This window comes from Euwallacea fornicatus, chromosome 2 (genome assembly GCF_040115645.1).
Source record: "Euwallacea fornicatus isolate EFF26 chromosome 2, ASM4011564v1, whole genome shotgun sequence".
Taxonomy (NCBI): Eukaryota; Metazoa; Arthropoda; class Insecta; order Coleoptera; family Curculionidae; genus Euwallacea; species Euwallacea fornicatus.
The window spans coordinates 1,344,667-1,357,645 of NC_089542.1; the positions used below are offsets into that span (position 1 = coordinate 1,344,667).

The following is a 12,979-nucleotide window of genomic DNA, read 5'->3' on the forward strand; positions in this document are numbered from 1 at the left end:
AATTTCCTTTATCTCGGGATGAACAACGATGTGAAGCTTCGATAGATAAGAAGACACGGGAAATTGAAATCTCAAACCATAAGCAGCCATGTCTCATTCTAGTTTAGCTATCGAAATAATTCGACTTTAAAAAGTGTTGAGAAATTGGGGTAAATGAACTTAAACATGTGTGTTAAAGAGATATAATGAGACATGGCTAAGCATGATGGCTGTAATACAAACAATGCGGGTGATGATAACGAGTTCTACCCGTTTTATGTGGTAAAAAATAGACCCAGTTTGTCTAGGCGGCGGTCTAGGTGAGTCAAAACTAAAATATAGATAACGATTTCGATGGAAATTGTTTTTATTAGATCATAATAAACGCAAATCAGTAACGAGAGATGAGAACATGTGAGAATTATTTTAATTTTAAGCTACAAATAAAAATTATACTCTTGGAATATTCTATTTTAAAGTTTTTTTCATGAAATCAAGCGGCTTCTTGATATTATGGTGAACGACACTTTTTCATAACATTAACGGACTTTACCCGGCATTTTTACTAATGCCTGTAGAACCTACCTACATGTTTACCATTTTATCTCATACATTTCAATCTTCCAACTATCGCACTTTAGATTTAATTCGTATTGTTGGGATTATGTGTAATCTGAAGCCCAATGTTAAATTTGAATTGCCTTCGTGTCAAGAATTTTAAAGATTTATGATAGAAACTGATACCTCTATAATCGTTACTAAGTATTTATTATGATTATATAATGGCCATAAATCAATCAAATTTGTCATTAATAGTAGTCCGAAGAGAGGAAAAACACTGATAAGTTTTCATATAAGTCCATTCAGCAAAGGGCACTTACTTCCTCTAGTAATATTAAAAACACATTAATAGATTATTAAAGGGGTTTACTATTACCAGTCATCTTTAGATTAAATACATTTTTATACTTTGGTAGCATACTTTCGAAAAACAGCGCACAACTCAGCCGTTAAATAAGCTAGTGCCTCTTATATACAAAGGCGCTTTTTTACCCAGTCAACGTTTCGCCTACATTTGCGAGCAGCATCTTCAGAGACAGCGTTACGAAGGCGGTCGCTTTTTCTTTCGGGCCGCCTCTTAGAAGCTGATTCGTCATTCTATTCGTTTACTGGGGGCGGGGCGAAAGGTCAATGTTACTAATTGGTGCTAATTGGTTATAATATAATGAGTGCTTCTGGAAAAACTAACATTTTGACTATTGAACAAATTATCAATTTTTACTTCATCCAATTAATACTTGGCGAATATTCAATACCAATTAGAAACTGGAAATTTTCACCCCGCCCATCGTGTGGCCGCCTCCATAACAGGAATTGCGCATGCTGACGAATCAGCTGGTAAGAGACGGCCCTAAAGGAGGAGTGGCCGTTGCGCGTGCAGCTGAAGATGCTGCTTGCAGATGCAGGAGAAACGTCAGGTGGTTAGCTTCGAGAGTGGAGCTGTGCTGGTTTTGTGTATCTCTTGAGTGTGAAAAGTGCGATCTGATTGTAAAAGAGCAAACTACTACAAACATGACAGTTAATAAATGAAAAGTACACTCTTAATCCTTTATAATTTCACCGTATTTTTCGTACTAAGAAGAACACCAGCACAGCGAAGCCCTTGAAGTTGCCCGTAAAGGAGTATCCATCCGCTCCACGTTTCCTTACATCCGCGAGTAACATCTTATGTTGCATAACTTAAAAAGTCACCACAAAGTTCTAAGGCTGCCCCCGGTTAGCTAATTTGTCACTCGCGCCAACGCGGTTATAGAGGATCCTGCTAGGTGCTGGGCAAAATAAGGTTCTCGATCCTAATTGGTCTCAAATGGTGAGAAGGTAATAACTGTAGCAGTAATAGGAGTAACATCTTCGACTATTAGTGATTAATAGTTGAACTGCTAAGACCAATTCGGAGCGAGAACCTACTAGAAGGTCCGCGTTTGCGCAGGCTAATAAATTAGTTACTTGTTAAGTTAATATTTATTTGTTCATCCGGAGGGACTCTATCTGTTTCAATGCTATTTTCAAGCGTGCAGAGCTACAGTAAAAGACACAAGATCAAACTAGTCCGTCGGTTGGTGCGCAAAAGCGGAAAATCCTCCATCCACCAGAAAAGTAGCAAAGAGCGCTCCTTTAGATTCCTCTTGGATCTCTCCAACACTTTAATCGAAAGTGGCTGGCTATGCACCATTCTGGTGGTGGCCTTCGTGTTCATCCTCACCTGGCTTATGTTCGCTGGATTCTGGGCCATTATTTCTATAGAAAATGTTGATGCATGGAACGGAACATCTTCCAGTTGCCTGGAAGGTACCTTGAACGAATTATTTGATACACCAGACGAATATATTATCTCCGTCTTTATGTAGGTATTGAAAGCTTCTCCGGCTATCTCCTCTTCAGCATCGAAACCCAGACCACAGTAGGTTATGGAGGTCGGTACATCAACGAATCCTGTCCAGAGGCCATTATAGGCCTAATCATCCAACTCATCATCGGAGCTGGCGTGGGTGGTAGCCTTATCTGCATAATCTTCCTAAAGATGGTGGGCCCGCTCAAGTATCGCCATTCCACGGTCTGCTTTAGTAGATATGCAGTGGTACGTGTACATTTGGCTTTAGACACATAGAAATTAATTTAATTAATGTGCGCAGATCTGTCAGAGGGACGGTGAGCTCTGCTTAATATTCCGCGTGAGAGATTACGACATGCGATATGAATGCCATACGAATATCGTGGCCTATTTAGCCGAGGAGAAAGCCGGGGAGTTGTCACTTAAGACGCTGAAGCTGGAGCGAACCGGAATATTAATTTGGCCCGTTGAAGTGGTGCATAGAATCGACGAGAGCAGTCCCTTTTGGGACCTTTCAGCTAAGGATTTGCTGCTAAGGAGGTACATCTTGCCTTCACAACTACGTCTGTCGCTTATACGTCATTCCAAGTTGTTAAAAATTTTGGGTCGCCGTGATGCATGCACAATGGCCGATTTGACACATGAATGAGGTTAGAAATGTACTCAATAAAATGTGATGTGTGCCGAATTTCTAATCTTACTCAATGAAATCTGGCTTCCATAGCGACTCGATATTTTAAATAATTATTTGCGGTTAATTTATAATAAATTTTTCTAGGTTTGAGATAATCGCAGTTCTGGAAGGAGAATGCTCGGCTACTTCATACCTCTCCAGAACCACTACCTCATACCTCAGCAGGGAAATTAAGTGGGGGTTTATCTTCTCCCCCTGCACCCGTTGGGATAAAGAGGACTCTCAGTATGTGGTGGATCATAAAAGATTCAACAAAACCGAAGAGATGACCATTCCATTGTGCAGCGCGCAGCGCCTCGATCAGGTCTACGACGATATAGTTTATCATACCAGATCCGCCTCCTACCCTGCAAGTGAAATTTTCAGTGCCGCCAACTCCTCCAAGCAGTACTCCAACCCTTCATCTGTGGCGAGTCCTAGGTACTACAGGAAATCTGACATGCCTGAGGAGCTGCGAGAGGGATCCTCCTCGTCGGCGGAGGATGCGGAGGAAAAGCAAATTGCGAGGGACAGTACAAAGGTTCAAGTCCATGTCGATACTATTACTGACGATTCTGATGAAGAGGAGTATGCGACTTTCATGGACATGAGTATCGAGGAGCTGAGTAAGTGGAAGAGGAAGAAGAAAAAAAGGAAATTGGAGGATGTGGAGGTTCGCAAGAAATCTCCTGGAGGAGGAGAGGGGAGGACTAGTAGAGGTTTGAGTGGTACTGCGAAGGATTTCTTAGCGAGTTTGCAGAGGTATGTGAGTGAGGGTGCTAGTAGATCGAGGACGAGTCGTCAGTTTGAGGAAACCGACTTCTGATTTTTGTTTGAATGTTGTGGAAGCAAATAAATACGTTTTTTTTTAAATTGATTTTACTAAAAACATGTTCCCAAATAAACCTTAAAAGTAATATTTTGCTGTGTTTCAGGGTTGTTTTTCATCGTCTTGAAGCAGATCGTTCAAAGTAGCGTTAGTCAACCAATCGCCGGTAGTACTGTAGATAAAATCCAGATGATTGAAATTAGGTAAAGGCACTACATTCAATGTTGCTGTAGGAATGTTCGCCACAACGTCATTTCTCAAAATCTAAAAGGGAAGTACAAAAATTTTAAACTACAAAACGCTGCATGAAGTGATAGAAACAGTAGTTTTTCAATATGGCATCTGCAGTTTAATTAACAGTCGTTGTCAATGTCAAGTGCATGTCTTTGTCAACGTTGCACCGTTACACGACTGTAATTGTCAATGTCAATAGTGTTTCATTTTATTGTTGTTGACAAATGACGTTAATTTATGTCGTAGTTTTTCCAATTTTCGATATGATTTCTTACCAACCTCGTTATTGACGAATACATCAGAGTCTCCATAATATATAGTGGTGGGTACCGTGAACCTGGATAAGTTATAGGGATCTGGTAGGAGCTTATGGTATATTTCCAGGTTCTTGTCAGGTCCGTAATCGTAGGGTCTAAACACTCCTGCAAAAGCCACAATTATTGTGCCGACCTTTTGAATATTTTTGATCTCCCCTCTGGGTCGCCGTTATGAATTTTATAACGAGACTGCGAGACCTCATCGAAAAGACAATTCTTTACTGCCTCCAAATGTTTTACAAAATCGTGTATATTTAAATTCAAAGTCGGAACATTCGAATGCAAATTTCGCTCATTCGCTTGTATATAGAACATTACCAAATATTTCAGAATACTTACCAGATCTGGCACCTTGTACGTAGTGATAAAGCTGCTTAAGGGACATGCCGGCTGGGAAGTTCTGCAAGATTTTGTCCTTTAATGCCTAAAACATACTTGTAAGTACCTAAAGCTGTGAATAGAAACACAAAATTAACCTTATTGGGCATTCTGTCAAAGGACGACCCTATCCTATTGAATAATAAACTGCAAATTGTGTCATATATCTTACAAAATGCTCTCAATTTGTAACCTACAGTGGCGTGTGCGAAGAGTTCATAGAGATGCGCGAAATTCCCAAACTAAAACAAACGAAACTTTTCAAACAAAAATGACGGGCTGTCCAAAAGTTTTCTAGGTTAAAAGGTCATGTAGCAGCGACAGCTGTCATATACGTCATATATATGTCAAGTGTCAAACTAGCAGCGTCATATAATTCAAACGATAGTTTATACCAAATTTAATTATATTTCGTACCATTTCAATGGATTGATATTGGGCCAACAGATTGATGAGGCCATTCGAAATTCGATACATGTCAGTGACAGGTGCCCAGAAAACCGCCTTTTTGATTCTGGAGTTGTACTCCGGCAGTTCTGACGTCATGACGAAAAATTGGGTGGTACCTTCTGAGAATCCCACGTAACCAATTTTCGTGGTGTTGGTTGACACGAGAATGAAGTCTATCATGGCTGGTAGGTCGAAGAGTCCTAGATCATGGTAACTGGAAGAGCACAATGGATGTAGATTTTAAAATCACATCTTAGAACGTACCTGAAATCGAAGAAAGACCGCTCATTAAAAATGGGATTTATATAGATATTGTTACGCGAATAGGTGTTTCCCCTATTGTTGCCCATCCACACATCAAATCCGGCATCCGCCAATATAAACGCCAAAGAATTCTCCTCCAGCACTACCCAATCTGCTGAGCTGCACAACAGTCCGTGCATCAGCAGTACCGGTCCTTCGGGAGCGGTACTTCTGGTCTTGCCGTGAGGAATCCTGTGCAACGTCAAGACATAGCCATCATCTGTAATCACTGAATGGATTTCTACCGGGTAATTATGCTCTTTTATGATGTCCACCTGGAAATAGAGATAGAGCTGAGGCCGCTGTGCGAATTGTTTGATCATAGATGGCGCTCGATTTTTTTTTTACTATCATCGAGAATACTTACAGTGGTTTTAGCTTGCAAGTGAAATACTACTCCGGTGAGATTGTCCAGTGCCACAGAAATAAAATGAAACATTGCCACAATCATCCACTTTGCCATTATTTATAGGGTTTTAAAAGTTTCTGTTGGGTTTGATTGTGATTTAGATATTGCAGTGGAAAAGCTCTCTTTAAATACCACAGAAGATTCGTTAACTTTAATTTGAGCTATAAATGGTTACAACAGTCGGTTTCCAAATAAGTTATTTTTTAATATCAGACGATAACGGGTTTTATTATTATTGAATCGTGAGTTCAACATGCTTAAAATGTATTTTATTACAGCGTGGGCGGTAAACCTGAATTTAATGTTGACATTGAATTAAGAGAACCCAGGCAAGTCCACTTAAATAAGTAAATTCTCGGTTTCGCAACTCTTCCCGTCTCGCAGGGCTCTGTACCAGAGTTTTTGCGATTGGTCATCCACGACTACACCACGCAGCTGCCTCTTCACCGATCAAACTGATAATTTATATACGTATTCGGAATATTTGTGGGTTTGTTCGCGCCGAAAATGATTGGTGCGGACAATCTATTTCGGAAGATGCAAATATCCCAAGACGCCCTTTCCTAAAATACACACTTTTTCGTACTTTTCGTACAATTTCAGTTGCGGCCGCGCACGCCCCTGTTTCTTTCGCAGATTGAACGCTTCTTCTTCCGCTCATAGGCGCTGCTTGAGAGTCCGGGCGTAGATGATCTACTTCGAGAGATGCAATTTTTTATCATTGTTCGTCCCAATGTTTTTAAGTACGTTCCCTCGAGTCGCCAAGCTTGGGTACCCTACGCCACTGTCCCTACTGCTACTAATCCGAAATTAGCGCGTACATCCACCTTGAGGCATTGTTGTCTCTGAAGTTTATTGCTGCGGGGGGCGAGGCGTTAGAATTTTTCAAAACCGTATTGGCGATTTGGAACCTTTCAAATTGCGTGCTTGTTCGTGGAACGCTCACGCAATTCCAGCGCGCCACCGTTTTTGAGATATTTATGATTTGACTTGGCTGTCAATGTGAGAAGTCACCAGTCTCACACGCTGGAAGTGGCTGTCAATAACTTCGCAAGTCCAAGTCACCGGTCGTCGGGTGACGTTTCACTTGTCACAGTCACAGACACAAGTCTCAGTCATCGATTCTTGACGTCACATGTCAGTTGTCCTGAAGTGCATTCGCTGATTAAACGCTGTTAGCAGTTTCCTCGGAACAATTATACCCAGACGTGGAAAGCTCAACGAAGAAGGTCTAAGACTTTTCCAAGGCAACGAGAACTCGTAGCAAAAACAAAAGACCAAAATGGCTACACCGGCATACAACATGTTCCCTTCGAGGAAAACCGTAAACTTCCCGAATTTTACACGACAATGATGCAACTTTGATCAAGTCTCGGCATCTAGACAGTGACAAATGAACATCTTTGTCAAACTCTTGCTTTGTACGTTTAGACGGAAAGTGCCGCTTTGAGCCCTGCGAAGGACTGGTTTAAATATTTAGGTTTTAATTTCGACCTAGCAGGGTTGCCAATAACTCTTATGAACGTTCAGTGGAACTTTATCAATGGCTCAGCTAAAACAGGGCGAGTCGCAGACAATACTTGCAGCTTCCTCATTCGGATAAAGCCGTAATTCCAACTCCAGCCGAAATTAGGCAAATTTCAGCATAATCGATTCCTGTAACTTGAGCAGTCACAATCCAAACTCGCAAATTAGCGGGGCAACTTTCCCGAATAGTTCCAACCCACCTTTCTTGCATACAAACCAGGCAAATGGTCGTGTCAGCTCATTTCGGCTCATTTCGAGAGAGGCCCCTATAATATGGGAAGCATTAATAAAACTAAATATTATTCTCCATCATCTTGAGTCGCTGTTATAACTAGCGTTCGCCCTGAGGATGAGGAGGAAGAGGGGAGTGATAAATCCGGGAGAGATTGCGAATTGTGTGTGAAATTTGCATGGAAAGTTGCTATCTATTCCAGTTCCTCGGCAGTAGCTGTTTCGGGTCAATTTGCAGGATGGTCTCCACTCCGGCTTTTGTTTGTCTTCAGCGTTATTTATTCATTCCGTTTTCTTAATAAAAAAAAGCAGCCGTTAGGGCCAATTTTCATCCGTTATCCTCCAAAGGTAATTGGATTACATGGAAAACAACGGTTTTGTTCGGGAAGTAAATTCGTAAATACCCCGCAAAACCCTCTCAGGGGCAATTTTTCCTTTGCTTTCCACACCGACTTGTGCACAATAACTGCTGAATAAAGTCGCCTTCAAAGTTCCGAGATATTTCTACCGAAACTTTAGAGATGGCAACTCGAAATTCCTTCCGGGAACTTCCGACAGATAAAGTGGCAATTTATTAAAATTCTTTAATTTACTTTAAACCGAAACTTGACGGAAAATATTGCGCCTTAACAGGAGCGAGTATAATAGACCTTTAACTCTCTCGGAAAGTTTTAGTTGTGCATTTTGGGTTCGGGCTCTTTCAATGCTACGACTTGAGGTAAGTCGAGATTCGCTTACTTTTGACACTTGCTTTAAGATTTGTTTGGAACTTTACAAACTTAAAGTTCGGTAAGTAAATGTTTGCAGATTTCGCGTAAGCTTGTTTAAGCTTGTGATAATCACTGGCTTACCGTTTATTCGTCCTATTGCCCGAATTGTGCCTCACTCTGTAGATTAGTCACTAAAATTTCGCAAATCGGCATCGGCTTAATGCGAGTTCAGCAGCTTGGATTTTTGTCCGCTACGAATTTGCTCTTCTCAACTAAATAAAACTATCGATTTTCAGATCCCCACGATGGCGTCAATGATTTTCCCGCGGAAAACCCCGAATATTACCAGGCAGCACAGACATTAAGCGTTTTCAAAAAAATTACGGTTTGAATGTCTGTAGCTCCCTAAATAGACCATCTGCACCAAAACTTTTCGGCGTGAATAACCCTCAGATGTCACGAATAAAAACAGAGCGCGGCATGGGAATCGAGCGTTTCTGAAACCATCACAGAATCGCTAGTATTTGATATGTAATTTGTTTTTTTTTAGCATAGCAACAAGGTCGAAAACGGGGAATTTCAAAATCATGGACAGAAAATTAGGCCCGGCATGTGTCGTCCGTTCTCGCTGCCGCACGTTTGAAGACGTTAAAAATATTGGCTTCCACCCTTTCTAGCTGGTCTCCGTTGGTTTCGGTGATTTGATGTCGGAGTGCTTCTTTTCATTCTTCTAATGTAGGAAGCTTAGCCTCTTAGAGACGGGCCCTCTGCCAAACCCACAAAAAGGAATCACATAAGGAGAGGTCGGGCGACCGAAGAGGCCATATAATGTCACGAAATCTGGAAATGGGATGTTCCAACGTTGATACGGCTCTACGGTGGCAACTAAATGATAATAATAAAATGCTATGAGCCGAACAATGGAATACCTGTTGAAGCGCAATCCTTTCGTTGAAAAAAGTCAAGTACTACTCGTTGTAAAAACGCCTGATTTCCGCGCCGCACCTTGTACAAATATTTTTAGGTTATTTTATATGACCAAATAGTGGCCCAGTGAATCACATGTTGGGATCCAAGAAAAATCCAAATTTCAATGATAAAAGGAAAACCAAGAACAAAATTAACCCCACAAACAGGTGCTCTGCACCAATTTCTTACATTGTTATCAAACCCTCTGGTTCTATAAACGAACGTAACCACCTGTAGCATGCTTGGCAATGCAACAGTGGCGTAGTTAGGCGACATTTATGATAGAACTTGCCTCTTAACAAAAAGATTAAAACGAAAATTGTAATTCCCTACATAGAACATCTGCACCAATAAATTTCCGTTCTATTAGTTCCTGAGGTGCTACGAATAAATTCCAAAACTTGCAGATTGTTTGATAGAGAAATAGTGGCGCAGTGGAGTCACATAAAATGGAGAAATTTCAAAAAGTGTCCTCTTGAGTAGCGAAGCTTTTCTTAAATTTATATCTGTTTTCAAGCCTGTCTGGGATTTTCGTAATGTAAAGGAGAACCTTCGAGGTTTTAAAGTTTTACTAACGAAGTCAGTCACGTACCAGGTGTTCGAGATTGCCTGAAAATTCCAAAAAAAGAGAGTCCCGGATTTCGAATTTCATTTTAAATTTTTTAGCAGTTTTCAAACCCTTCTGGGGGCCCTACTGATTTTTGCCCGCTAACAAATCCCTATTTTTACACCCACGTCAATCCTCCAGACATCAAACTGATTTTTCATCGATTTGGTCAAGCTAACTGGTATTTTCGAGCTCTCGCACGCGCCCGGCAAAATGCCATTTCCGCACTGGTAGGGAAACACACTATTTGGCGTGTCGCAGACTGAAAAGTTATCGCTAGGAGAAACTATTTCGTGGAAGGACCAGATCCCCCGAAATTGAAAAACCACTTTTGCGGTAATCTGCGAAAGCTGGCTTTTTTGAAAATAAAGCAAAACGGAATGAAACGTTATGAAACTTAATTCTGACACTCGAATTTACCCCTTTGTCACCCCTCAATAAAACAGCTCTTATCTTCTAATGGGTGTAGATGAATCACTTCCAGCCGAATTCACCCGGAGTAATTTTTCCGGCCGGAAATATTCCTCAGGGTGCCGGCGGGGCAATATTAAACTCTTGAGTCACGTATTTTGCTTAAACATTCGAAAATTTCCGGATTTTGTCGAACAGTTTTACGTGCTCGATAACGTGTCGTCCTCGTCTCGTCATACTGCACACACGACCGGTTCCATCGTTTCCTTTATTTTCACTTGGATGGGTGCACGCTTAGGTTTATATTTTTTGAAAGTACTGGAACGTGTCTCGCCCCCGCTTTTGCAATTTCACTTAAGCCTGACGCAGCAAACTTTAAATAACATAAAACAGAATCATTTCCATGGTGCTGCTCCTCGCACAAGGTCCCAACCCGTTAATCTGGGGAGTCACCATGTAACGTAACAGTTTCGTGACCCATATAAATTCGAGCCAACACTGAATATTTGATCTCGTCCTAGATAACCATGAGAGCTGACATTCTGGAGTGAAACATTTGATCCATAAAGGAATTATTAAATTTCCTCGCTACGACATAGTTCTTTTTTCGGTGAATTCCCGTCAGCTCTAATAAACTCACTCGGCGTCTCTGATATTAAATTTTGAGTCTTTCACATGCTCCGGGAACACTCTCGGAGAATGCGAAGGATCTGTAATGTCCACGAAATTGGGACGAAATATATATGTGCCAGCCAATTAGAATAGAATATGGGCTCGGTCCCTCTTTTCGTTGGAGAAGTTTTTAAACTGTAAGTTAAAATAAGTTCAGTGGTGCCGCTCCCAAATGAGTTCCCTCTCAACGTTGGGCACGGGGGTGTCACCAGGTATGCCATAATTTTTCCCAATTATTAACTTTTTAATGTCGGTATGAGCCCACACTGAATATCGCTGCCACGGTAGGTTTCGACGTGTCAATCGGTTTCTACAGGGTGTAACAACAAAACATGACATTTCAGGCGAATTTTTGAGCTTTATTATATTGAGGGGAGGCCCTCGATCCCGTGCCGTCATTCACACGCGGTATTTTCGAAAACTTTTGACATGTTTCCATCCTTTTTCTGTAGGAACCAAAAATGGGAAGACGCTCGTGTGGCGTCATTCAAATGCGATAATCCAGTGAAGTCTTCGAGCGGCTTCATCCTTTTTATTGCTGAAACAATAACCGTTTTGTAACGTCACTCAGTTGTGAAATTGTTCGTCCATTTTTGTCTTTTCTATTTGTAGAAAATATTAAGTGAACGTCGATTTTGTGACGCCATTTAGATGCGAGATTCCCGGGGGCATTTTAAAACTTTTGAAATTTTATTCCACCATGCACAGAGGGGTAGTCAGCTAACTTTGATCGCTCCTGCTCACCGGCATCGATTAAGCCCGATATATGATTTAAGAACATGACTGATACGTAAACGCTTTCATACAGAGTGTCGCATAAACGATGCCCTTCCGCGCGAATGTTGCGGTTTTAATGTATCAAGCACGTGGACATTTTCATTCCAATCTAACAGTTATTTAGTATGAGAATTCGTGTAGGAACAATTTCAGTAATTTATTATTCAGAATCCCATTTGATATGCAAATTTCCACAGGATGTCACTTAAAAATATAGTCGTTCACGCGAATTTTGTAATTTTCATATAACGGGGACAGAGCCCATTCAGTACATTTAAATTCAGGGAAAGTCTTTTAAATTAAAATATTACTTTTGTATAAGTAACATCTTCAATGAATACTAAATAATGAATTTATCTTAGCATCTTTAATTTCCTAATGCATAATAAATTATTCCTAGCCCTCGAGGACAGACATTTTTTCGCTCCACTACAATCGATTAATTACCGACCTGTGTAGGGCCCAGCCCAAGGGCTTAATTTCGCTATGAAGCCTCCTGGCAATTAGATTAGATGGAAGAGCGATCATTCTTTCCCGGAACAAACCAATTACCGATATCCCTCCTCACTGCATCGCCTGGAAGCTCATCACTAGTCACTAGACGACTCTCCATCCAATTTCCTTCGAGAATTTCCAAGGAACGAAGTGGCTACTTATTAAAATTGTTTAATTTACTTAACCTGAAACTTTCCGAGCAAAATATTTCATCCTAAACGAGCAAAACAGACCTTCAGCTGTCCCCAACTTAGTTTGCAACTTTCCCAGAGTTAGCGTTGTAATTAATATTTTAAATGCAAGACTTTGCGTCCCGTCGGGGTTTGAGGGATAAGTAGTTCCTTAAGAATTAGATTTCGTCATTAAAGTATCGTTTGGAGCAAATCAATCATTAAACGTGACTCATATCGCATCCAATTATGATGCCGGAGCAGCGCCGAATTACCCGATCTAATCTGAGAAAGTGGTTGAATCTGTCCATATAATATTTAAGCAATAAAAGCTTAGCGGCATTAGCAGCAAATATCAAAAGCAGCATCGTTTTGTCCTTTGGAAGCAGCCAATTAGATCGTACATAACATTTCCGCCACATAAGCCCATAATAACGAAAATAACC

The 12,979-nt window shown here is 40.9% G+C and overlaps 3 protein-coding genes across 4 annotated transcripts in view; 1 reads left to right on the forward strand and 2 right to left on the reverse strand.

Moving 5' to 3' along the window:
- The window catches only part of LOC136345683 (uncharacterized), an 89,049-nt gene that overhangs the window by 61,023 nt on the left and 15,047 nt on the right, over positions 1 to 12,979 (reverse strand). The gene's annotated exons all lie outside the window — the stretch shown is intronic.
- LOC136346619 (ATP-sensitive inward rectifier potassium channel 11-like) lies at positions 40 to 3,917 on the forward strand. Its single transcript, XM_066295932.1, has 5 exons — positions 40 to 299; positions 2,051 to 2,328; positions 2,388 to 2,617; positions 2,673 to 2,911; positions 3,150 to 3,917. Exons 1-5 carry the CDS (start codon positions 193 to 195, stop codon positions 3,868 to 3,870), a joined length of 1,575 nt encoding a protein of 524 aa, XP_066152029.1. The 5' UTR covers positions 40 to 192; the 3' UTR covers positions 3,871 to 3,917.
- Positions 3,905 to 6,112, reverse strand: LOC136346624 (lipase 1-like). Its single transcript, XM_066295939.1, has 7 exons — positions 5,923 to 6,112; positions 5,517 to 5,830; positions 5,220 to 5,466; positions 4,901 to 5,044; positions 4,764 to 4,848; positions 4,387 to 4,529; positions 3,905 to 4,137 (listed from the first exon to the last, which is right to left on the reverse strand). Exons 1-7 carry the CDS (start codon positions 6,016 to 6,018, stop codon positions 3,976 to 3,978), a joined length of 1,191 nt encoding a protein of 396 aa, XP_066152036.1. The 5' UTR covers positions 6,019 to 6,112; the 3' UTR covers positions 3,905 to 3,975.